At 42.6% G+C, this 27,373-nt stretch overlaps 1 protein-coding gene across 1 annotated transcript; it reads left to right on the forward strand.

Annotated features, from left to right (window-relative positions):
- The first annotated feature begins 2,768 nt into the window (after nucleotides 1-2,768).
- On the forward strand, nucleotides 2,769-27,373 carry PSMD3 (proteasome 26S subunit, non-ATPase 3). The gene is made up of 12 exons (XM_082272971.1): nucleotides 2,769-2,997; nucleotides 5,283-5,473; nucleotides 10,344-10,481; nucleotides 11,153-11,289; nucleotides 14,508-14,698; nucleotides 15,439-15,542; nucleotides 16,363-16,477; nucleotides 17,389-17,508; nucleotides 21,058-21,161; nucleotides 23,522-23,677; nucleotides 24,573-24,623; nucleotides 27,220-27,373. The coding sequence occupies exons 1-12, from the start codon at nucleotides 2,874-2,876 to the stop codon at nucleotides 27,295-27,297; spliced, it is 1,509 nt and encodes a 502-aa protein (XP_082129097.1). The 5' UTR covers nucleotides 2,769-2,873; the 3' UTR covers nucleotides 27,298-27,373.

Below are 27,373 nucleotides of genomic sequence, written 5' to 3' on the forward strand. Positions count from 1 at the left end.
GTGGCCAGCCTAAGGCACACCTGTGCAATAATCATGCTGTCCAATCAGCATCTTGATATGGCACACCTGTGAGGTGGAAGGATTATCTCGGCAAATTGCCAACATTTAAAAAATATTTCCAGGGAAACTTTGCAGCACAGCTATCAATTACTTACCACACCCACTTCCCTGAAGCTCCGCCCACTCCGCATAATTAATCTCCGCCTACTTATCATCAGATTATAGGGTCTAGTCAATAAAGAGAGAATTACAGGGAATTGAAAAGGGAGTTTTAAACTTAAGGCCAAAGTAGCAGAGTTGGAATAATTCTCCCATTCAGCTGCGCTACTTCTGCATAAAGTTTAAAATTCTCATCACAATTCCCTGCAATTCTAAAGTGTCAAATGTGCTCAGGTGTGACCATAGAAAAAATGGAATATAATTAAAGTGCAAGGTGTAAAAAAGGAAAATTAAGAAAGTGTAAAGTGTAAATAAGTACATTGCCGGGACTATGTAAATTACCCGGGACAGGCTCCTATTTGCCGGGACTATGTAAATTACCCGGGACAAGCTTCTATTTGCCGGGACTATGTTAATTACCCGGGACAGGCTCCTATTTGCCAGGACTATGTAAATTACCCGGGACAGGCTCCTATTTGCCGGGACAATGTAAATTACCCGGGACTGGCTCCTATTTGCCGGGACTATGTAAATTACCCGGGACAGGCTCCTATTTGCCAGGACTATGTAAATTACCCGGGACAGGCTCCTATTTGCCAGGACTATGTAAATTACCCGGGACAGGCTCCTATTTACCGGGACTATGTAAATTACCCGGGACAGGCTCCTATTTGCCGGGACTATGTAAATTACCCGGGACAGGCTCCTATTTGCCAGGACTATGTAAATTACCCGGGACAGGCTCCTATTTGCCAGGACTATGTAAATTACCCGGGACAGGCTCCTATTTACCGGGACTATGTAAATTACCCGGGACATGCTCCTATTTGCCGGGACTATGTAAATTACCCGGGACAGGCTCCTATTTGCCGGGACTATGTAAATTACCCGGGACAAGCTTCTATTTGCCAGGACTATGTAAATTACCCGGGACAGGCTCCTATTTGCCGGGACTATGTAAATTACCCGGGACAAGCTCCTATTTGCCGGGACAATGTAAATTACCCGGGACAATGTAAATTACCCGGGACAGGCTCCTATTTGCCGGGACTATGTAAATTACCCGGGACAGGCTCCTATTTGCCGGGACTATGTAAATTACCCGGGACAAGCTTCTATTTGCCAGGACTATGTAAATTACCCGGGACATGCTCCTATTTGCCGGGACTATGTAAATTACCCGGGACAGGCTCCTATTTGCCGGGACTATGTAAATTACCCGGGACAAGCTTCTATTTGCCAGGACTATGTAAATTACCCGGGACAGGCTCCTATTTACCGGGACAATGTAAATTACCCGGGACAGGCTCCTATTTACCGGGACAATGTAAATTACCCGGGACAGGCTCCTATTTGCCGGGACTATGTAAATTACCCGGGACAGGCTCCTATTTGCCGGGAATATCAGGCTCCTATTTGCCAGGACTCTGTAAATTACCCAGGACAGGCTCCTATTTGCCGGGACTATGTAAATTACCCGGGACAGGCTCCTATTTGCCGGGACTATGTAAATTACCCGGGACAGGCTCCTATTTAATGGGACAATGTAAATTACCTGGGACAGGCTCCTATTTGCCGGGACTATGTAAATTACCCGGAACAGGCTCCTATTTAATGGGACTATGTAAATTACCCGGGACAGGCTCCTATTTGCCGGGACTATGTAAATTACCCGGGACAGGCTCCTATTTACCGGGACAATGTAAATTACCCGGGACAGGCTCCTATTTACCCGGACTATTCCCGGCAAAAACAGGACAGTTAGCAAGTATGCACCTGTGAGGTGGATGGATTATCTCGGCAAAGCAGAAGTGATCACTAACACAGATTTATACAGATTTGTGAACAATATTTGAGAGAAATCGGCCTTTTGTGTACATAGAATAAGTCTGAGATCTTTGAGATCAGCTCATGAAAAATGGGGGCAAAAACAAAAGTGTTGCGTTTATAATTTTGTTCAGTGTAGTTGCCTAAATAGATGAAGAAATGTGATTTCCTTTTCCATTATTTATTTATTTTTATATGTTTTTTAGCAGAAGGTAAAAAATATTGTTTTTCAAAATTGTTGCTCTTTTTTTGTTTATAGCACAAAAAATAAAAATCACAGAGGTGATCAAATACCGCCAGAAGAAAGCTCTATTTGTGAGGAAAAAGGACATCAATTTTATTTGTGTACACATCGCACGACTGTGCAATTGTCAAAGTAACGCAGTGCCGTATCGCAAAAAAAAATGGCCTGTTCATGAAGGGGGGTAAAAGGCAGTTCTGAAGGCAAAAGATGGTCCAACCCGATACTAGCAAGGTGTACCTAATTAGGGCTTACATTCACACAAAACATCACTGCATTGCTACTCATTTATTATAAATGTGGCATACTAAACTTTTATTGACAATAACATTGTGTGTATAAAGTGTGCACTGTCAGTCACATTCCTCTGCTCTGTGCTGCCATGTTGGCTAGATACAACGCTTCCTCCAGCTCCTCTTTCAGCACGTGCTGACGTCACAACGCAGCCAGTCTGCTCTCGGCGCTCAGTCCTCGCAGTCTCGTCTCACCTCCAGTGACTCAGCCTCGCATCCGTGCGCTCGGCACTCCGCCCTCTGGCCTGCGCGTCATCTCCCGGCATCCCACGCGCTACGCCCGAGCCAGAGATTTGCTAGTCATTCCCGGACCGGAAGCGGAAAGCGAGCTTTGTAGGCACCGGGTGGTCAGGATGAAGGAGGCTACGGCTAAACGACGGGAACCGGAGGATGTGGAAATGAAAGAGGAAGAGCCGGCGGCCGGGAGCAGCACCGGGGAGGGAGGGAAGAAGGAGCTGGACAGTGTGACCCTGGAGGGTATCCATCTTTCCCTTGTTCTCTCTGTTATTCTGTCTCTTCTTCTTATAGGCTGTGTGTGTGGTGGAACCACACCTCCTGCCAGGGCTTGCTGTGACTTGTAGTCCAGCCATAGCTGGAGATTAGAGATGCGGGGGTTGGTTTGCAGCAGATCAGGGAACATTGGTGGTGATTGGGGCCTATGGGGGGTCCCTGGAATCAGTGATCGCTCAGTCACATGATCCTCAGAGATTGGCGCAGGGCTCCAGCCCTGGGATTGGGTGAATCTCTGCACTGCATTCAGGGGAATGTCTGTTGTGTTCACCCAGGACACCTCCACCTGCAGAAGTCAATGCATTCTGATCTGCTTATCATGGGAAGGGCTCATTCACATGGGCGCAGAGGGCTGTACAGCCTACAAAAAACTATTTCTGGATCTGGGAGTCACAGGTGTCCCATACAGATCAATGGCGTCCTGTAGCTGTACACTGCCACACATCTGAGTGTCATGCATTCAGGAACAAATGTGTGCCCTGTGGATGCAGGCAGTTGGCATTCAGGGGCCCTCATCCATCCCTGTATGTAAACACTGGAATGTGCAGACACTAGTATACAGCCTCAATCTGTCATTGATTTGTACAGGCTGCTGTGTGCAACGCTTGTGACTTCCGGGCACAGAAATATGGCTGTATTTTACCTTCATCTGCAGAAATTCCATTCATTCTTCTCTGATCTAGTGTTTGGGCTGCATGTCAGGGGGAAGGGCTAATGTACACAGGAGCAGAGGGTTGAATGTCCTAGTAAATTTGCACATTTGTGTACCTGAGAGTGACAGGCTTTGCATACAAATCAATAGCAGGTTGCAACTGTACACTGGTAACCGCACATCTGGGTGTTTGCATGCATACAGATTTGCACCCCATGGACGTAGGGCTTGGCGTTTAGGGGCGTTCATCCATCGCTGTACATATGTAAATACATGGTTGTGCAGTTAACAGTGTACAGCTGCAACCTGTCATTGATTTGTACAGCTGTATGCAACTTCCCAGAGTAGAGTTCTGTTCACTGTAATAAAACTAGTCTACTTCTGCACCTGGGAGTGACCCATATTGCATACAAATCAATAGCAGGCTGCGGCTGTACACTGGTAACCACACATTGGAGTGTTCACATGCATACATAGACACAGAAAATTGTACAAATCAATGACAGGCTGATACTGTTATTAGTGGCTGTTTACATGTTCTCAAACAAGGTGCACTAATGCCTCGTTTCCACTGAGCGGAACGGTTCGGGTCGGTACAGTTTGGAAGGGTTACAATGGTCCGGTCTATTCAGGTGAGCGTTTCCACTGCAAGTCGGGCCACCAGGGACCATGCGGGGTTTACACCAAATGAGGTGTTTGTTTTGCTCTTTCATTTGATGTGAGCATTGATGGTTTCCTGTCCGCCAATCAGAGGACTCTATCGTGTGACGCCAGTAGCTCCACCCTAACCGTACCGTACCATTTCCTATGGCCCTACATCTGAAGCAGGACCAGGAATGGTGCGGTTTGGTTCGGTTGTATGGGCCACTTTCATAATGGAAACACTCAAATTAGCGTACCGTACCGAACTGACCCCAACCGATCCGCTCAGTGGAAACGAGGCATTACATGCCTCTAGGAACAGATAAGCAGCTCTGTGTCCAATCTGCTCATCTGTCCCTAAATGCATGTAATTGCTTCATGTGCTATTTTACATGCCGACAGCTGTAGAGCCTTTTAGCCTGACATTGATTTGTACAGGCTGAGCCACCACAGCTGATCACAAAAACCTGGCCATACCCACAATAGTAATATGCTTATCTGGGTGTGGGATGGGGCACTCAGGGAGTTCTTCAAATCCTACCACCTCAGTGCATGACCGGCTTTCTTTCTGTGCGTACTGTAATGAGTACTATTTAATTGTGCTGTTTTTTCCCCCTTAACAAATAATAATCCTCTATGGCAGGGATATGCAAACTGTGGCCCTCCAGATGTTGCAGAGCGCATGTCCCATGAGGCATAACAAGACTATGACAGCCACAAAAATGACACCCAGAAGCATGATGGGACTTGTAGGTTTGCAACAGCTGGATGGCCACAGTTTGCCTATCCCCGCTCTATGGCATGCTATCTATGCAGTTTAAATGGGGCATTCTGACCAATAGTTGTGTTTTCTACTTGAATATGAAGTAACAGTATTCTGTTGTAGTATATACATATATATATTCCCTCTATTGTGTTTTTCTTTTCTTTTTTGCTAACGTTTCTTTAAATATTGCAGATATTAAGGAGCATGTGAAGCAGATAGAGAAGGCAGTGTCTGGAAAAGAGCCGAGATTTGTACTTCGTGCACTGAGAGCCCTGCCATCTACATCCCGTCGTTTGAACCCCAATGTCCTGCACAAAGCTATTAATGGCTTTTTCACCTCCAATGCTACCACCCGTGACTGGATGCTGAGCTTCTTGGAGGAGGTAAGCCAAGCATAATCAATGTCTTCACTTAGAGTATGTAAACCCAACATTTCATATTCCTGATATGTGCCTGCTGTAGCACGTACTTGTATGAAAAAGTATCCTGTTTTCTCTTTGTTTTGCTTCCTTTGTCTGAAATCCATGGTGTCCCTGCCAGTCCTTTTGCTTTCCGATTTAAAAATGGACTACGCTAGGCATGAGAGTGGTCAGTTCTCTAGCTGTGCTTAGAACTCAGCCTGCTCTCCTCCAATGATCAGACTTGTCCTGACTCCTTCCCCCCCCCCCCCCACAGCCTTTCACTGGGAAGATCAGTGTTTTACTTGTTCTCTTCCCCAAGCTCTTTTGCAGCTGAGAACAGAGAGTCTGTGATCATTTTAAAAAAAAAGGGGGGGGGGGCATTTGGTTTTTTTTTTTTCCCCCTTCATCTTCCAGGAAAGCTACTTGAGATGATTGGCTCCGCCCTGTACAGGAAACACAAATCAGACTTAATTTAAAAGGCCCTCCCCTTCCCTCAGACCCTCGGTTTGCTTTGTGTTTCCATACCCTCCAGGAGTACACACCATAATGTTTGTTCTTTTTCTTTTGGTCTAGTAACTGTGGTTTGACACCCCCCCCCCCCTTTTTTTTTTTTTTTTTTTTTTTTTTTTGGCATATAGTCAGGCTAAGCTGTGGCTATAGTTCTACTATATCTTTTTGTGCCAAGAAAGGGTTACGCTTTTTTTTTTTTTTCTCTTGTGGATTAATTACCTTACTGTGTCATAAGGTAACTTCCACATCCCAGTGTCCCTGGTCCGGAGTGCATCTGTCCAGATAGGCCTGGTGGTGACCTGAGGCGGGAGAACTGCTCCTGGGTGTCCTCTCCCCTTAAGGTGTACGAAGATGGCGTCGGATGACGCACTTCCTGTGACACTGTAAGATGGCGCCGGAAACCAGAAGTAACAGGACACACTTTCGGAAGCCGTTTTCTGCTGGGACTGAGTGGCTGGGAGGCTGCTGCCTAATTCCTGAGCTGGAGAAGATGGGAAATCTGGCTTTAACTCGGGTAGGAGAGGAATTCTCTTGGCCTAAGCAGCGCTACAGTGGTGTTGGTGCTCATTGAGTGTTCCTCACCATTCTATTGGGAGTCTGCCCAGATGAACGCAGAAAACATCCCCATTGATGGAGCACCCGCTCAGACTGATCCAGCGGCTGCTTCCAGTTCCAATACTGCCATCAAGGCTGATAAACCTCTTAAGAAAAAATGTGGTCTAGGTTGTCAGATAGCTGTAAGAAGTTATTATGTAACAATTGTATCTGGTCAGTGGCAGGTTCTGAATCTGCAGCCTCTTTGAAGGATATGATGGCATCTATGAAGGAGGTGGTTTCCTCCCTTTCAGTCCTTTAGCCACAAATTTTCAGGTCTAGGGCCTTCCACTTCAAAATCTGTCAGTGATTCAAGAGCCTTCAGTCCCTGCTAGGTCTCTTCCTCCCTTAGAACTAGAGGCCATTAGTTCACGGACAGTTTCTGATCTGGAAGAGGGGGAGAATGCAGTTTCTACATCTGACAGGGATTCTGCTTCCTGTGGTTGAGGAAACTGTTAGCTCTACTAGATATCTTTTTCCAGTTTAAGAAATTGATAAACTGTTGAAAGCAGTTGTTATACCTCTGAACAGATTGAGGTTCCACAGCAGACTCAATCTGTTCAGGATAGGATGTACAGAGGACAACAGGAACGTAAGCCTAGGACCTTTCCTGTCCACCATTCTCATAAAGACATGATCCTTTCCCAGTGCAAATAGCCTGAGAAAAGGCTGTTTCAGTCCAGAGGACGTAAGAGACAGTTCCCTGCTTTATCTGAGATTGAGGATGTTTTCTTCATATGTCCTAGATTAGATGCCCCTATGTCTCGGGTATCTAAAAGATCTGATCTCTCATTTGAGGATTTTGGTGTACTGAAAGACCAATTGGATAGGAAGGCAGATGCTCTGCTTCATAAGGCCTGGGATGCCTCTGTCTTTTTTTTTTTCTCTGGGTCCAGAGACTAGATGGCTTACTTTTCTCTGATACTCCTGTGGAGGAGATCAGGGAATCTCTCCCCTGGTTGCCAAGTCTGTAGCATTTTTAGCCGATGCGGCAGGAGAGACAGTTAAGTCTGTGACCAGAACATCAGCTCTTATCAATTGCCCTGGACGAGCAATCTGGTTAAAATCTTGGGAGTGGGACCTTACCTCCAAGAATAAATTATGTGGTATCCCCTTTGAGGGCAGGTTATTGTTTGGTTCTACCTTAGAGGAAGTACTAGCCTGTTCCTCCTGAAAAGAGTAAACCCTTCCCGTCTTCAAGGAGCGATAGACCCCAAGGCAAAAAGCCTTTTCTTGGTTTCCAGAGGAAATCTAATTTATCCAACAGACCAAGAAGTGGTCTTTCAATAAAGATAAAGCAAAGGGGGGGGGGGCACTTTTTGCTCCTTCAGCCCCTACGAAAGGGTTGCAGTGACGCCAAATTGGGGGTAGGAGGAAGGTTGACCTGGTTTGCCAAACACTGGGCAGAGGTCACCGAGAAATCTTTTGTCCTCCGAATTATAAGAGAGGGCTACAGGTTAGAATTCAGACTTTTTTCTTACCCATCTGCCCAGGCATCTGGAAAGAAAACAGGCCATGTTAGATCTGATCTCCCTCTGGGAGTTGGAGCAAGTGATTTTTCCTGTTCCGGAGAATCAAAAATTTCAGGGATTCTACTCCCATGTTTTTCTTGTAAGGAACCTTTCTGGAAAATTTCGGATGATCATAAACGTAAGCGTCCTGAACATGTTTTTAGATGATGATTTCTTGATCTTTGCTCAGCAGAAGGAGGACCTCCTAAAAAATCTAGAGTTGATTTTGCAGACCTACTGTACATTGGGCTGGAAGGTAATCAAGAAAAATCTTGTCTGGTTCCTTCCCGGTCTCTTCCCTTTTTAGGTTACCTGATGGATACAGTAGACCAAAGGATCTTAATTCCAGTAGAGAAGGTCTCAAAGCTTATTTTCTCTGTGCAGAATATCAGGTTGCTGCCACAGGCCTCCCTCCACCAACTAATGCAGTTGTTGGGCTTAATGACTGCAGCAATCCCGGGAGGGCCATGGGCCCAGTTACATTCCAGAGTCCTTCAGTCTTTTTCTTCTCATTGGGATCGCAGGAAGAGTTCTTTAGATCAACTCATTCTTCTTCCAGGCGGGGATTCTGTCAGTCTGTCCAGGCGGGGATTCTGTCAGTCTGTCCAGGCGGGGATTCTGTCAGTCTGTCCAGGCGGGGATTCTGTCAGTCTGTCCAGGCGGGGATTCTGTCAGTCTGTCCAGGCGGGGATTCTGTCAGTCTGTCCAGGCGGGGATTCTGTCAGTCTGTCCAGGCGGGGATTCTGTCAGTGTGCCCAGGCGGGAATTCTCTCAGTCTGTCCAGGCGGGAGCAACGGGAACATCTGCAGAGAGGGAAGCTGTGGGCACAGCGTTTCCCAATAAAAGTTACCACTGACGCCAGCAGGTGGGATTGGGGTGCTCACTCAGAAGGCTAGCAGGCTTCGGGGGCTTGGTTTCCAGAAGAGGCAGCCCAGTCTTCCAATTTCAGGGAGCTTCTTGCAGTAGGAAGAGCTTTAGTTGCACTGGAACTCCAGGTTCCAGGCAAGGGAGGTGTTGGTCCTTTCGGACAATGCCACGGCCGTGGCTTACCTCAACAAGCAGGGAGGTACCCGCTCGCACACTCTTCTATCCCTAAGTCAGCAGATTCTGAGCTGGGCAGAGAACCATGTTACTTCCTTCAGGGCAGTTCACATCAGTAACTACAGCAAATACTCTAGCGGACTATATTTTTTTATATCTATACACAAATGTTTTGCCTTTAATTTCTATTTTAAAATGAATAAGTTGTTTCACATAGTGATCCTTTACAATCACTTTAACAATTGTGGTGTTGGCAGCCGCCATAACATCTTTTATAGTGTGCTATACTTTCTTGTTTTAACATATGGAAATATTTTGCTAATAATACATTATTCATTCTGATCAATCTCATTTAGATCTACCCTCGAATGTGTAGTACAAGGTCCTACCCTATTTTGTACAGACTAATTGGATTGTTTAGCTGTGTCATCATAGTACATAGTTTTTGGTTTTTAGCTTACTCTGTCAGCTGTAGGCAACAGGGAGACATTTGGAAGCAAAGAAAGAGGGAACCACTTTTACTGAAGCCTGGGCTGGCGAGCTCCAGATCAACAGAGTATAAGAGTCAGATACCCCTGGTTGTGAATGGTAGTTTAGTGTAATGGGTCTTAACACGCTTTTTTAAATATTGATCCGGAAGGTGGATTTATTGTAAGATACATACTGAAACTATAGTATATAATAATTTTCAGTGTTTATAATTAGGGATGCACTGAAATGAAAACTCTGGGCCGAAGCAGAAACCGAAAATTCAGGATGCCCTTGGCCAAAAGCCAAAAAGGACTTTTTTTCCCCCAAATTATTTTAAAATACCTTTTTCTATCATTTTATTAATATTATACTTATATATAGTCACTGGTTGCTAGACGCCAGTTGGCTGGCCATCCTAGCAACTAGTGTAGCTCAGTCTACACAGCCCAGCGGAGGAACAAACCGCCTGACAGGGAAGTGAACGGCTCACTTCCTTACAGCTATTAGCGGCTCGCTTCGCCTGCACTGCGCTGTGCCCCCTGTTCCTCGCAGCGGCCATTATAATTTTTGGCATCTATGACCGGTTTTCGGCCTAAATGGGATAGGGCCATTTTCGGTTGCCGAAATTTCGGTGCACCACTATTTATAATCCATTATTTTTTAACTATACTGTTCACATTTCTTAACTGCTTTTTTTTTTTTTTTTTTCTCATTTACCTCTGCAGATGATGGATACAGAGGGAGATTTACAGTTCAGACCAAGAACAGGAAAGGCTGCCTCTGCTCCCTTGCTCCCAGAGGTAGAAGCTTACCTGCAGCTGCTTCTGGTGATCTATCTGATGAACAGCAAACATTACACAGAGGTGAGAGCATAGTTTATTTTACCATTGTTTAATTATGTAGAGCATTTTATGTTTGACACCTAAATATCTGCTAATGTCCATTGACTTTTTAGGGCACCAGTAAATGGCTGCATCTGCTAAAAAACCTCTTAGAAGCACTTTATGCTTTCTTGCTAGTGTAGTAATGAAACACCTATCAAACACACATTTATTTGTGGCCGCAAGATTTCAAAGTGAGCTTGTCTTGAACCAAAACACTCATGATTACACTTATTTAAGCAGCCCTTCCCTGTTTCATATGACACATACTGAAAGTAAGTCTAAACCGATACAGCTTTTGAGTTCGGAATAATTGCTTACACATGATTACACAGGTATTTGTTCGTAGGAATTACTTTAAGCAAACTTGTGCTTTGCTCATGCAGTGCATTACAGCCACTAGGAGTTAAAAAAATAAATAAAATAAAAGCACTTCTGGATACAGAGGAGCATGTGACTCGCTGCTTCTTGTGTGACAGGGCTTGTGCTAGGTGATTGGCGCAACTCTGTCACTTGAGGGAGGAGAACAGAAGAGAGTTGCATTGCTTTGCCCTGCATAGGTTTGCTTTCAGATTAGTTTGCATTCAGTTACAGTGTGTTTCTGGATTCTGTGATGTTTGCTTTCATAAATATTTTATTCTCATTCCCCACAGGCGCAGAAGGTGTCCGATGACTTGATGCAGAAAATAAGCACTCAGAATCGGCGAGCTCTGGATCTCATAGTAGCAAAATGTTATTACTACCACTCTCGTAGCTATGAGTTCCTCAATAAGCTAGATATTGTCAGAAGGTAAGCAACAAACCAAGGTTTAGAAAGCTACATTGGACAATAATTAAAGTGGTAGTAAGCTGTGGCAGTTGAAAAACCAAAAAAAAAAACCTGAAAGGGGATAGCATAATGTGCTAGTATGTGTCACATGTTAGAGCTGCATGATTAATTGATAAAAAATCGCTATTCAACTCCTCTCGCAATCATAATCATACATGCAATTGTATTCAGCCAATCTTGTGATTCAGACACTTTTGCTGGAAAACACAGCCAGCTCCTTTAAAACTTAAGTTGAGGTATGAACTATTTTGCATAGCCACATTGGTCCAACTTGGACCGGTATAAGTATGCATGTTCCATACCTGGCTGTTCCCTGTGGAAGCTGGAAATCACTGTATTGGGCACCTGCTGCTACAGTGATTGCCACTATTCTCTGGTTCCTGTGCCGAGCTGCTTAATGAACACAGAAGGTTGCTTGCTCAACAAAGGTGCTTTTTAGTGAACATTTTGCTAGTTTGCTTAATTAACGCCAAGCGTTCTCTAATTGAACGAAGTGTAGATGCAATGCAGTGTCCTCCTGATCTCCACCTTGTTCTATCAGAGAACGCTTTTCATTGGTTGAGAACATGCAAAGTGTTCTCTGAATGGCGGCTGTATTAAACAAGTGAACTCATGTTCTCTAAACCCTGACACTACCAGCAATCACTGTGGTGGCAGTGCCTACTACAGTGGTTTCCAGCGTCCGTTTAGATCATGCAAGTATGGCACATGCATACATACGTTGGTCCAAGTTGGACCAATCTAACTATGCATACCTGGAGTTTAGCTAGTTCGGCAACAGCTTTCCTGCTTGCTCAAAACGCACCCCCAGCCTGGTAATTTCTTAGTGAAGCAATGGCTTAGTGGCAAGGTCTTCCTTCTGCTTACTCTGTTTCAGCACATTCATTGTCAGCAAAAGTGCACTGCAGCACAGCCTAATTGGTGCTCTCCCTCTCTCTTCCTGTAAGTGCTGCTGTACAATGAATTACAGTAGGTTGATGCCAAAATAGATATAGGTACTTAAACTAGTTGCACTGAGAAATAAATTTAGAGTGGAACTGTAGCCACATCATTATTATGTTTAATGGCCTTGTTAGCTCAGATCTCGTCAGGAGGCAATCACAATGATATTACAGCCCTTCAGTTGCTAACCCCCCAATAGATAATGAATTTCCCCTCCGTCCGGCCGGGAGTTATGACAACACACAGCACTCAAACTTAGTGCAGTCACAACTAATTTTATTGCACGTGAAGCTCATATTTAAGGCATGTTTTGAGCAGAAAAGACTGCTCCAAACCGGTTTACAATTCATCAGTCAATAGCACATATCAGACAGAATAGTACATAAAAGGGCCTTTGCTTTCGCCATGCATTTGTGTCAATATGAGGTGTTTTGTTGTAGTATCGGTCCGTCTTGTGTTCAGCTTGTCTGTGTTAATGTAAGCAATTGTCAATTGTTTATGGTGGTGTCAGTCTCTATGCAAAATGTCTTGTAATCTAAATGCTAAGCCTTAACTCGTTAAGTGTCTGAATGAATGAATGGAAAAGTGGTTGAACATGTCAATGTCTTTTCATCTATATGCAAAATACAGCTGTCTGCTGTCCAAGGTTGTTATGAATGGTTGTCCGTCTAGCTCGTTACGATGTAAATGCAAGGGCCCACATTTCATCACAGGATGGGCATAAACTGAAATATATATCTGAAATATCATAAGGCATGTTAATACAATCTTTCAGGCCTAATGTGGTCAAATAACTTAGTTTATGCATTTTTTTGCAGTAGAATAGCTCAACGTTATCTAGGGGCAATGTTGTATCTTGGGGAAGGGAAAGCCACCTATACCTGGAATCATTCTAGTTAGATTAGGTAACGGGTATTGTGTGTTGCCTCTGTTAACACCATTTTACCAGTAGAGAGCTGTTTGCAGCAAGTTCACTTATGTGAATCTCTGTACAAATATGAAATTGGCCACAAGTTTTTACAAGCACTCGTCTTGTGATTTCAAAAATGAATCCATATAATGACATTAGACTTATTAGGTGATAAACGTATAAAAAGAAATCACACACCGAATATATGAATAGTTTTCATAAGAGCCCATACACAAGAGCTGAAAAGGAAAAATCTATTTGAAACAAGAAAGTCCAAAGGAAACATATTGTCCATGATTCACTTGCTCCGCCAGTGTCCCCTCAATGGCAATTCATAGTGCTTCCACCGCCAGGTGACACCGAGTATTAAAGCCTCTTACCAGTTCCTGTGGACCATCATATAGTATGGTCAAATGTGCGTGTTACATCTCTATATGAAGGGAAACTCCAAAGCTTCGACATTACACATGCTTGTTGATTGGGGGGGGGATAATCTGGTGCAGCCACACAGACTGCTGCTTTTTGGGAGAGCAATTGTATATATTTTTATTGCTATATGCACGTTTTTTTTTAAACCTATTTCCCAAGGATTTCCTTAGTGTGATTCCCTTTGCAAGAATAAATGTCTTTTTAAGGGTTACGCTATGGGCGCTATATGCTTCTTCTTCTTTTTTTTTTTTTTTTTTTTTTCACCCTGCTGATGAACCAACCCTGACTGGATCAGATTTGATGCTTTGGAGTTTTCCTTAAAAAGGAGATTTAACAAGTGCATTGGACCATACTATACGATGGTCCAAAGGATTAAGTAAGAGGCTTTACTACTTGGTGTCCCCTGGCGGTGGAAGCACTACGAATTGTGATTGTGGGGACAGTGGTGAAGCAAGTGAGTCGTGGACAATTTGTTTCCTTTTGGACTTTCTAGGTTTACATATATTTTACTTTTTCAGCCCTTGTGTTTGTGCTCTTATGGACACTATTTATATATTTGGTGTGATTTTCTTTTTCCACGTTTTTCGCCAAATAAGTTTGATGTCATTATTTTGATTCATTTTTGTGTTTTCACAACATTGCGTTAAATTTTTTAGCGCTGCCTCAGATTTATCACAATTCTTCCATCTAGTGTCACAGATTGCTTAAGCGCCTGCTCTTTTGTCATTTATATGTTTTAGCGCGGATATCCTATATAATTTTTGTCTTATGATTATGATAATTTAGCAAAATCCAGCCTTTAAACAGAAGATTGTGTAATTTGATGAGATGTACAAGTATTTTTATTTAGCATTCCGCTTTTTATTGGTGAAACGCTAAACAATATATACTCCTACAGCTTCCTGCATGCAAGACTGCGTACAGCCACACTCAGGCATGATGCTGATGGACAGGCTACGCTGCTCAACCTGCTTCTTAGAAATTACTTACATTACAACCTGTATGATCAGGCTGAAAAACTGGTGTCCAAGTCAGTATTTCCTGAGCTGGCTAACAACAACGAATGGGCTCGCTATTTGTACTACACAGGTGAGCAATGTTTTCCCTATATTTCATGATGACTTTTGAAAAGTGAAGAGAAGATGGTGCAGCTGTGGTTCATTCCCAAAGCTTTTGGCTTATTTTCTGGACATGGTTTTATCCAGAATTTTCTTACTACGTGTTGTGCTGAACTATGATTGTCTAAGTTCCTCTTCATATATAGAGGAGAAATATCTTACATGTGAGCTAAAATTTGTTCTTATCTGTAGCTTTGACACCAGACATAACTCTTATGTCACTTTCTGGCTCAGCAGCATGAAATTTCCTACAGATATGTCTACAGTCACTCCAGTTACTTTATGTGAGACCAGTAATAAGTTATCTCACACCAGACCATAATAAATGTATTTGTTTTTGTGGCAGGCATGTTACTGAATGGCCATAATTATGAAGTGTATGTTTCAAGATACCTACCCGACAACAATATAAAAACTTTGTGGGATGGGGTTTGGTGACTTATGTACTTTGAAAATACTGAGCCTGAAAAGCGATGCACTTTAAGAATTTTAGATAATTAAGAACACCCCTTTTATTTATCAGTGCTACTGTCTTCAGCTATAGATGTTGGCAAAGAATATGTTCATAAGCATTTATTTCAGAAATGTTCTTTAAGTGTGGCAGTTTCTGGATATGTGGAATTCTGGTGAAGCGTCTGTAGACGTGTAAATTATTGTTTGTTGGACTTTAAGGTTTCCATTTCAAGAGATTGCACTTATGCTTTCTTCTAGGTCGGATTAAGGCCATTCAGTTGGAATACACTGAAGCCAGAAGGACTCTGACTAATGCTTTGAGGAAAGCCCCCCAGCACACAGCGGTGGGCTTCAAACAGACGGTAAGATGATTTGTACAGATCTTTTATTGAGGGATGTGTAGTACATATAGGAGGAAATTCTTTGTTAAAGAGAAAGTAAACCCTCCTCTGACACTTTTACCTATAGGTAAGCCTATGATAAGGCTTACCTATAGGTAGTGTAAATATCTCCTAAACATGTACGGTTTAGGAGATATTTACCTTACATGCAGCCAGTGACGTCACTGGCGCATGCGCTCTGAAGGAACGACCGCTGGTGCCGTTTCTTCAGAGCCCTGTGCCGTGACTGTCAGCTCCCACGCGTGTGCGCGGGAGTGACGTCACCGCGGCTCCGGCCAATCAGATGGCCGGATGCCGCGATCCCAGAAGACGGGCGACTGGACATGTCGCCCGTCATACAGGTGAGCTGGTGGCACGGCGGGGGCTCGTTTTTAAGGTAAGCATTTCATAATGAGCTAGTATGCGATGCATAGTAGCTCATTATGTGTTTCTCTTACAGGTTGCAAAAAAAAAAGTTGTATGGGTTTACAACCTCTTTAAGCTTGTTTTAAAATGCCTTAACAATGCATATTTAACTGTTTTTTAAAATGCAATGTAAGTAGATGTTACTTTGGGACACTGGGGCGTACCTACTAAAGTTAAAGCCTGTTCAGGTATTTCAGCAAATGAAATACAAGTTAAAAACACTGATTGTCCTTATGTACTAACACATACGCTTTTCAAAAAAAGAGTCTCTACTTCTTTAATAAATGAAACCCATTGTGTGGCTTTACACATTCCCGGGCAGTTTTTTTATTTTCCTTGTGTGATTCTGCTCTAAGTTCCTTTTTAATCTCCTCAGGTCCACAAGCTTTTGATTGTGGTAGAACTTCTACTAGGTGAAATCCCAGATCGTCTCCAATTCAGACAGCATTCGTTAAAGAGGTCTCTTATGCCTTATTTCCTCCTTACCCAAGGTGAGCCTTCCATGCACCTTTTTTAAAATGACTTTGGTATGTAAGTTTTACCTTTTCAGGAAAAATGATATCCCCCGCTCTTTTACCATCTTTCTGTACAGCTTCCAGGATAGATCAGAGCGATAGGCCAAAGCGGTCCCGTGCCATCCCTGACTAACTTGAATCACTCTGATTCATCCCAGAAGCCCTTCAGAAAGATGTGGAAGAAGATTGGGGATTTCAAATGGGATCGCTATATGGGCACTGATAGCTAATAACCCACAGAGCTAAGTGCAGTGAGGGACTGGGGGTGGAGAGGCTGTACAGTATAAATTCACCTTTTTCAATTAAAAAAAAAATGACTAACCCCTTTAGTAAAAAAAAAAAAAAAAAAAAAAAGTAAATATTCAGACCTCTCTAGTTTTATTCCGTTGCATAGCCTATTAGGCCTGCGAGTGTTACTCTTCTGCTGCTACTAATGGCAAGCATTTGTCTTTCTGGGGGACAGGTTACTGCTTAACTGCAAAACGTTATTTTCCTATAGATTTGTGTTTTTTTGTTTTTAGGATTTTCTTTTGGCTTTTTATGGCGTTTGCCATGTCAATTTCCATGTTTATGTGCATTTGATTAATTGCTATGGTGTACTGTAAGACAAATGTGAAAACTGCATACATTTTACACAGGTGTAGTCTGTAATTTTATTTCTTTTTCTTTTTCATGAGATAAACATGATTTACAATACCATTTTTATTAATACTTTATTATGATACACACTGTAGGATCCAAAAGCAGCATTCATTTGGGTACAGACCTGTTACTTTGTATAAATAAAGGAATCATTTATGTTGATGAATTCAATTCTTTTTAAGTCTTCTTGCACATCCAGTATGTAGGTAATAAGTACAAGACTCTTACATGCTTTTCTTTTACAGCTGTCCGTACAGGTAATCTGGCCAAATTTAATCAGGTGCTTGAGCAGTTTTGTGAGAAGTTCCAGACAGATGGAACGTACACACTTATCATCCGACTAAGGCATAATGTCATCAAGACAGGTAGGTAGATTACCTCTTTCAGTGAATAGACCCTGCTGGGTCCTGCTAAATCAGTGACATAAAGTTCTGCTGTTCAGTCAAAGGACTCAATATGGAAGGGGTGATTTGTTCTTGAAATAGTAATAATTCTAGGCATAATCCTCTTCCCCCCCCCCCCTCCTCTTTATGCTTCTCTGATGTGTATCTGATGTAGTTTGTCATTTCACAGCATTTAAAGAGACCCTGTCACCAACTTGCAAGTAAAAGCACAGAACAAAAATGTATTGCCTTGCAATCTGCATCTGAACTTGCTTTCAAATTTGACTTTGAAAAAAAGTCAACTACCTTGCACAGCCCCCTCCTTCCTTGCACATGACAGCCCTCTCCTCTGTATGGGATATTAATTACTCTCTGTGCTGGTCCAGCTCCTCCACTTTCCTTTCACTTTGTTACATAATCCTTTAGTGCCGGTTCACATTTCTACGATCCCAGAGATCGCATGTAATTCGGAGCGCACTACTCCTAAAATTACATGCGATCTCTGTGCGGTGCAAATTCAGCCATACAATTCTCTATGGCTGAATTCGCACCACAATCGCACCCATCTCGCACAGGACCCTTTTTTTGGTCCGCAGCAGAATCGGATCGCATGGTGGTTCACACTAGTGCGATCCGATTCTGTGGGAACTTACAGATCGCACTGCGATATGCGATCTGATCTGGGGGTGTGGTTAACTTTTAATTGACACCCCCAGGGTATCGCATATGGCAGTGTGAACTGCCAGGGGTGTGGATGCGATGCGGGAACACGCTGCATATTCGCATCATCCCCTTATCGCAGCAATGTGAACCGGCACTTAAGCAGCAGCGAGAGAGGAGCAAAGGGGAATACTACAGAATGTTAATTGAGGGAAAGCTCTGTGTCTGCTGGGGATGCTAATATCACATACAAGATGGCGGTGCCCATTGTCTACACAAGGGAGGCTTTTACATGTAAATGACACACCTAAAATATGTTAAATGAACATATAATATTATGAGAGATTTGTTTTAAAGAAATTATCTGGTGACAGGGTTTTTTTTATGCAAATATTACAAATTAGAGAGAGAAGAATTAAAAACGTACTGTAGAGTATCTTGTCGATCTGTCTTATAATGAACTGGAAAGTCACAATTCTAGTGCAGTAATTAATGAGCAATACAAAATTTAGGATATGGTTTAAAACGGTTCATTGCATAATATTTATTAAACCTCTTCACCCCTGCGTAACACAAATATGCTTCCTTCGGCTTCAAGCTGTTGTACCGGGGTGATGCCTGCAGCTGCAAGCATCACCCCGATACAGTTTTTTAGAGCGGACAGTTGACTTTCTTATGATAACTGATGTAGCTAATCAGCCGCTCGGCTGTTATCACAAGCAGTGTGAGGGGATGTCCTCCCATTCCCCCTCCTGCCACCTTCCATCGCTCCACCTGGGTCTCCCGTCCCATCGGGAGACCCGAGCAACCAGACGGCATCCTGAACAAAGCCGAAATCGGCTTTGATCGGATCTAGTAACCTGGAAGCGATGTCATGACATCCCTTCCTGTTACTGGAGCCTTAAAGGTGCCAGATTTTAAAAAAAAATGACCGTATTCAAAACAGCTAAGCTTGGTGTTTTGAATGCTTTTAAGTGCAAAGGGGAGGGATTTGGGGTCTTATAGACCCTAGATCCCGCCATAAAGAGTACCAGGCTGTCACTGCCTATTACTGGCACAAGGGATGTTTACATTCCTTGTGACAGCAATAAAAGTGATAAAAAAAAAAAAAAATAAAAATTGAAAGTGCCCATCGCTCCGTGCTCTCGCACAGAAGTGAGCGCATACGTAAGTCACGCCTGCAAATGTAAACAGTGTTCAAACCACACATGAGGTATCACTGCAATGATTATAGCACTAGACCTCCTCTGTAACTCTACACAGGTAACCGTTAAAAATGTTTAAAGGGTCGTCTATGGAGATTTTTGAGTATCGTAGCTTGTCGCCATTCCACGACTGCGTGCAATTTTAAAGCATGACATGTTGGGTATCAATTTACTCGGCGTAACATCATCTTTCACAATATACAAATAAATTGGGCTAACTTAACTGTTTTTGTTTTTTAATTCATGGAAGTGTATTTCTTCCAAAAAATTTAATTTTGAAATACAGCTGCGCAAATACAGTGTGACATAAAATATTGAAACGATCATTTGTTTATTCTCTAGGGTCTCTGCTAAAAAAATGTTTTGGGGGTTCCAAGTAATTTTCTAGCAAAATAATACTGATTTTAACTTGTAAGCAACAAGTGTCAGAAAAAGGCTTAGCCGTGAAGGGGTTAAGAGTCTTAAAGGTACCTGCTTGTTCTGAGTCAGTGATATACCAAGTAATGAAGGAAGGATAAATATTACCGCTTTCTAGGATTGGTTTCTGTTCAACCAGCCTGCCCATACATGGATCGAAATTTGTCCGGTTCCTGCTGAACCAGCTGAATTTTGATCTGTCTATGGCCAGCTCTACTTAGGCTTCAAGTCTCAGACTTGGTTGCTAGGCCACATAGGAGAAAATATTTAAAGGTATTGATCACACCGGCTGCTAAGCATTTATGGCAGTTTGATCATTTTTTAAATGATAGATGGAACACTGAGCAGTTTTTTTTGCTTTGCAAACTGTTGGCCAAAACATAAATATCTTGCGTGCCCCTTGTAATTTCCAAGTAGAATGGGCTTTCTTCTTCTATGATATCCTACTACAAATCTGTTTGATTATATTGAAGTAGAATTTAAAAAACATTGTTAGGTAGCTTCTAGAAAGTTAGGATAATAAAAATGAGGAATAGAAGTGAATTGTTGCCTTTTGTGATCTGTCAGACCAGTGGCAGTACCATTTACTAAAACTGGACTGTGCAAAATCTGGTGCAGCTGTGTATGGTAGCCAATCCGCTTCTAACTTCATCTTGTTCATTTAGTCGTTGACAACCAAACCTGGAAGCTGATTGGTTTCTATGCAGAGCTGCACACTGTTTTGCACTCTCCAGTTTTAGTACATGAAGCGTGTCCATATGAGAATAAAATCTGAAATCTAACTGGTTTCTATAAACAACAACTGACTTGTCCTTCCAAGCATTATATATATATATATATATATATATATATATATATATATATATATATATATATATATATATATATATATATATATATATATATCTCTCCCCTGGTACACGCTGACTGAACTCCTCACCCAGTACTGTCTAGAACAGGGATCCTCAAACTACGGCCCTCCAGCTGTTGTGGAACTACACATCCCATGAGGCATTGTAAAACTCTGACATTCACAGACATGACTAGGCATGATGGGAATTGTAGTTCCTGAACAACTGGAGGGCCGTAGTTTGAAGACCCCTGGTCTAGAATCTATAAAAAAAAAAAAACTGGACTGCAGTGGAGAACAGTTTCAGGCACCCTTTTATTGTGGCACTTTTTTATTTTTTCTTGCTGGTCTCTTTGATATCACATACTCACACTAATGTTTCATCACCTTATTCTGTAGGTGTGCGTATGATCAGCCTATCCTATTCCAGGATCTCTCTACCTGATATTGCCCAGAAGCTCCAGCTTGACAGTCCTGAGGATGCTGAATTCATAGTTGCTAAGGTAAACACCTGAGAGGAGACGTGGCGAGAGCCTGATACCCAGAACAAATGTACACTGAAGTGCTGTTGAAACTATTTGGAGAGAAATTTAGTTTAAACCCTAACTCCAGATAAAATGTTATTATTAGTTCTGGAAAGAATAGAGACGTTTTCTGTCCTCCTCCCCCCTTTTTGTTTTTTTATTAATTTTTTTGTATGCGATCCTGTTGAAGATATTTTGTCCTCATTTCTTGATCCTGTAAGGCCCGTGCAAAGGAAGAGGGTTGCGATTGTCACCAGAACAGAACATTACTATAACCCTTTCTTCCATTAAAGTGGTTGTAAAGGCAGAAGGTTTTTTTCCTTAATGCATTCTATGCATTAAGATAAAAAAGCCTTCTCTGTGCAGAAGCCCCCCTCAGCCCCTCCAATACTTCCTGAGGTCCATCTAGATCCAGAGATGTTGCAGGAGTGTCTCAGCTGCCGGGGACTCCCCTCATTGGCTGAGACAGCAGCGCGGCGCCATTGGCTCCCGCTGCTGTCAATCAGTCAGCTAATGAGGAGAGGAAAGAGCAGGGTCACCAGCTGTGGCTCGGGGGCCACATAGCAAGCTGCTTGCTGTGGGGGTACTCAACAGGAGGGAGAGGCCAGTTTCCCCGAAGAGGGACCCAAGAAGAGGAGGATCTGAGCTGCAAAACCACTAATTAAAGTATATGTTTGTTATTTTTAACTTAAAAAAAAAAAAAAAAAAAAGATACTTTTTAGTATCACTTTAAATGTGGTTCTATTTCATTTGTGTCCCAACTGGAGAGATTTACAATGCATCCTGTCTTGACAGGAATAAAGCAGAAATCTGCTCAATAGGACATGGCAGTAAAACTTGACAGAAACTTTCTCTTCCAGCTCTATCCAACAAAATAAAACATTATAGCTGAAGTGTGTCTTCCAAACTGAACTAAACTCAAAAAAGACAACTGCTAACAGGTCAGACTGCCTTAGTAAAAGGTTTGTAAATTTCGCCTTCGGTACACTTCCTATGGGTCATGTGCAGTGTGTACTCCTGGCCTATTCCCAGTATCTAGAAAATTCAAGGAATAAAGCTGGTTGCTGGGACAATATAACTCCAGTGTACATGAGTTGTATCATCAGTGGTTGCCCAATGGCCGAAGAGGCAAAGCGCCAAACCCAAAAAAAGCAACTGAGAAGATGGTGGCAACAGTGTACAGAGAGGGGAGACACAGTAATGTATGGTAGAAACTGCATGAGGGAAAAGATGTTTGCCATAATGTTCAATTACAGATGACCGTTTAGTTCTGCTTTAACAACTTCATGACTGCAATACGTATATATACATTGTGGCTTTAAAGTGGTTTACCAGGGTTATGGCTAAAGCTATTAGCCATAACCCAGTATTTTTTTTTCAGCTGGTGATTCTCTTCCTCATAAAAGTAATCCAAGCAGCTGACTAGCAAATGGATCGTTTTTTTTTTTTTTTTGTTTTTTGCAACAGGAAAGGGTCGTTTCCCCCTTCCCCCCCCCCCCCCCCCCCCCCCAATTGATACCAAAAATAAATAACAAAAAAAATGTACAGAGCACCCATCCCTTCGTGTGTGTGTGTGTGTGTGTGTGTGTGCAAGCAGAGGCAAACGCATACGTAAGTGGCGCATGCCGATGTAAACTGTGTTTTCACCACACATGTGAGGAATGGCCGTGAACGTTAGAGCGAGAGCAATAATTCTAGCGCTAGACCTCCTCTGTAACTCTAAACTGGTAACCTGTAAGAAAAATTGAATAGGGTGCCTATGGGGATTTTTATGTATTGTTTGTCGCCATTCCACAAGCGTGAGCAATTTTAAAGCGTGACATGTAACGTATCTTATCGGCATAACATCTTTTATACCTTACCAAAAAACTGGGTTATATATTGTGATTTTTGTTTTGGCACTAAAATTATTTTAAGTGTATTTTTTTCTGGGAAAAAAAATTGCATTTGAAAAACCGCTGCGCAAATACTGTGTGACATAAAACATTTAAACAATGCCATTTTATTCTCTAGGGTCTCTGCTAAAAAAAAAAATATATATATAAAATGTTTGGGTGTTCAAAGTATATATTCTAGGGAAAAATACAGAAAAGGCCTGGGCCTTAAGTGGCAATTGATATAAAATAGTTGCTGTGGGTACTATGCTTAGTACATTGCCTTTGCTTTAGTAAATAAAAATGTTTATAAAACTTAAAATAAATGCAAACAGTGGTTATATCCTTCCCTTTTTCAGATTATTGTGTGCAGAGATCGGTATTGCTAGTGCGGTCTCCTGAGACAGACAAGCAGTGCAACCTTCTTACACGTTCCATTCTCATTCATGACTTTGTTTCACCTAGGCAATCCGTGATGGAGTCATTGAAGCCAGTATTAACCATGAAAAGGGTTATGTCCAATCTAAGGAGATGACTGATATTTACTCCACTCGGGAGCCCCAGCTGGCTTTCCACCAACGCATTTCCTTCTGTTTAGACATTCACAATATGTCCGTCAAGGTAAGGAGGCATTTTGATATTGAGAAATGGCGATACCCATTCTCTTCAGTCCGTAACAGCTTTTACTGTTTACAAGTTAACACCTTCCTGCCCGGCCTATAGCATAGTGACAGCTGGGCAGGGGCTTTACCAGTCTGACTGGATGTCATATGACGTCCTTTAGAACAGGCCCCTCGTGCGCACTCCCAGGGGCGTGCAGCACGGTGTTGGGGACACTGCATCACCGATCTGGGTAAAGTCTATGATGTAGGCTTTTTACCATGTGATCAGCCGTGTCCACATGCAAACACACACACACACACATCATAGGTTGAACTGGATGGACTGATGTCTTTTTTCAACCTCCCTAACTATGTAAATAGGAAAGGCTAATTAGCAGTATTCATCTCCTCACACTGACAGTGCATGAGGAGAGCATATAAGTGGCTTTCCTCACAGGGGAGTTCTTTGATGCCCGTCAGTGCCCATCAGTGCTGCATATTGGTGTCTGCTAATCAGTTCAGCCTCATCAGCGCACACCAGTGAAGGAGAAAAAATTACTTATTTACATTTTTTATTTTGTTTAGCAAAAAAATAAAAAAACCCAGTGGTGATTAAATGCCACCTATTTAATCACCACTGGGTTTTTTTTTTTTTGCTAAACAAAATAAAAAAAAAAAAAAGCTGTATCGGTCTCAAAAAATGATAAAAATGTAGTTTGGGTATGGCTTTGCATGACTGCGCAATTTTCATACAAAATGCGACAGCGCTGAAAATTGGCCTGGGAGTGAAGGGGGTGAAAGTGCCCAGTATTGAAGTGGTTAAACAATGATGCATACAAAAGGAATAAAACTCCTAAATGGGACATATTTTTTTTTTTTTTTTTTGTAAATCACTATTTTTTTTTTTTCCTTAGGCTATGCGATTCCCTCCCAAGTCGTACAACAAAGATTTGGAGTCGGCAGAGGTAAGAAGCAATAGAACGACTCATCTAAGTTTTTTGGTTTAAGCATTCGCAGAGACAACTGTTTATAAAGATGTAGCTCATTGGCTTTTTACCAATAAATTTAAACATCTAATACTTATTTCAGATACTCTTATATTTGGTTACCTGACCACCTGCTATATTCATTGATTGGGTCTGCTGGGCAGGGGCTGTGGTTGGGGAGGAGAGCTTAGGCCTTCCTCTTCCACAGATGTCAATCTCTGACGAAGGGTCAGCGGGACCGGGCAAGACACACCTATGTAGGAGTGCTTGACCTCTTCTTCCCAAGGTAACGACACTGGAAGAGGCTAAAGATGATGCAGCCATTGCAGTTTTGTAGTTCTAACATAAAGGTGACAGCATGGTCACCTTGCAACAGGAAGCAGGGATGGACCCAAAGTGACAGAAGCATCAGCTATGACTGTTAATGCTATGCACTTACTAGAAAACACTTCACTAATTGATGTCATATGGACCTGACCTGACATATGGACCTGACAGCGGGGGGTTTTAGGCTACGTTTCCACAATTGCGACTTGACACATGTCAAGTCGCACAACAAGTCAAAAGCCATTAATTTCAATTTGGCCCGTTCTAACTACTGCGACTTGAAAAATAGTTTTTGTACTACTTTTGGGCGACTTCAATGCGACTTGTCCCTCATAGAGGGAAGTCGCACTGAAGTCCCCAGAAGTAGCGCAAACAACTCGGACTACAAAGTCGCGCTAGAAGTAGCGCGACTTTGTAGCCGCAATAGTGGAAACAAAGTCTTACACACATTCCCAGTGGCTATAGCCATCGAGATTGTCTGTCTGTAAATCTGACAAACAGACTCCTATCTGTCAGATGGAAGCATTTGGGAGGCTGCGCTGCCGCCCAATTGCTACCACACCATCCCCTGTGTTTGATATCACTTCCATGTCCGCCTCTCGGTGTCCCCAGCCAGCATACCCGGGAAAGAATGTAATGCAACGCGATCTGCATTGCATTACATTCAGCGGAGCACAGGGAAGACATCCAGGGTCTTTTAGATCCTGCATTTTTGCATTAAAGAGAACCTGTCACCAAAAGATCACATGGGGGGGACTTTTGTCCCATATGTGATGAACAAAAAAAATTCCTTGGGACCCCACATATACGCACATACGAACTTAAACGCATGCGTTGAGGGCACCCACCCATAAAAACGCTGATTGCGATACACATTTTACATATCACAGCACAAGCACCAGACCTCCCTTTGTAATACTAAGGCCTCTTCCACACTTGTGCGCTCTGAAAGTCACGCGACTTGAAGCAATGCCTGTGTAATCTTCATGTCTATGGACCTCAAATCGCATCAAAGTAGTGCAGTAGCGCAGGGACTACTTTTGAAGTCACTGCAACTTTAAGTCGCACAGATATGAACAGTACTCATTGGAAATCATGGGGTACGACTTGTCATGCGACTTTGCAGTCCCAAGTCGCAGTACAAGTCACACAAGTGTGAAAGGGGTCTAAACTGATGACCTATAGGGGGCTTTTAAAGTGTCATCTATGGAAAATATAGGGTACTGAATTTTGTCGCCATTTGACTGGCACATGCAATTTTAAGGTTTGACATGTTGGGCATCTATTTACTCGGTGCAACTTCGTCTTTTATAATGCAACAAAAAATTGGGTCATTTATTGCATTTCTTTGCCCTAAAATTAATTTTTTACTGAAATTTAGTTTCGTAGACCTTTGCAGTAATATTGTATGAGATAAAAAATTGGAACTACCACTATTTTATTCTATAGGGCATGGGTGCTCAACCTGTGGCCCTCCAGCTGCTGCAGAACTACAAGTACCAATATGCCTCTGCCTTTGGGAGCCATGCTTGTAATTTTCAACCTTACAGTGCCTCTTGGAACTTGAAGTTTCGCAACAGCTGTAGGGCCACAGGTTGAGCACCCATGTTTTAGGGTGTCTGCTTTCAAGAAATGATTGTTTTAGGGGTTATATGTAATCTTCATGCCTAAAATTATTATAAGCATGTGTGGGGTTAAAAAAAAAAAAAAAAAAATGCAGAAAATGGCTCTGGCAGCGAAAGGGTTAAAAACGTTCTACTTCTCAAAGCTGAATTTAAGGTTTGGACTGTTCAGAGTCTTTAAAGACTTTAAGGCCTTATTCACACAGGCGTACCTATCCATACATCCATGCAAAAGGCCCTCTTTGCCTGCACGGGATGTACAGGTGTTGGAATGTAGCAACTGCACATATACAGCCACTGGTCCCAATTTGACAGCCATGCGGTGCATGTCCTAAGACGCAGACAGTGCGCATTCAGACCCAGCCGGCTGTCAGATTTGGACCAGCTGTATCTGTGCAGCTTCTGCATCCCAATAGTCGTAAATAGGACTGCCTGCACGCGGATGCACGGAACACCTCTGCATTCTGTGTGTGTGAAGGTGGCCCATTGCATGGTGGTTGTATAGCCTTTATTGATTCGGTTATGCTCTGTTCTAATTGGAGAACCTATAGTCAGCTTTTACGTATTGTTCCTTCCTGATGCTTTGCATCCTGCACTTGCTCATCCAATTGTTTTTAATCCCTTAGGAGCGGCGTGAGCGGGAGCAGCAAGATTTAGAATTTGCTAAAGAAATGGCCGAAGATGACGACGATGGCTTCCCGTGACCTTGACTTTACCCACTCTCACTTTGTTCTGTTTATATTAGGGTTTATTTTTTTTCCGGTTTTGGTTTCAAGCCCT

The sequence above is a fragment of the Pelophylax lessonae genome (assembly GCF_965119305.1).
Source record: "Pelophylax lessonae genome assembly, chromosome: 11".
NCBI classification, from domain to species: Eukaryota; Metazoa; Chordata; class Amphibia; order Anura; family Ranidae; genus Pelophylax; species Pelophylax lessonae.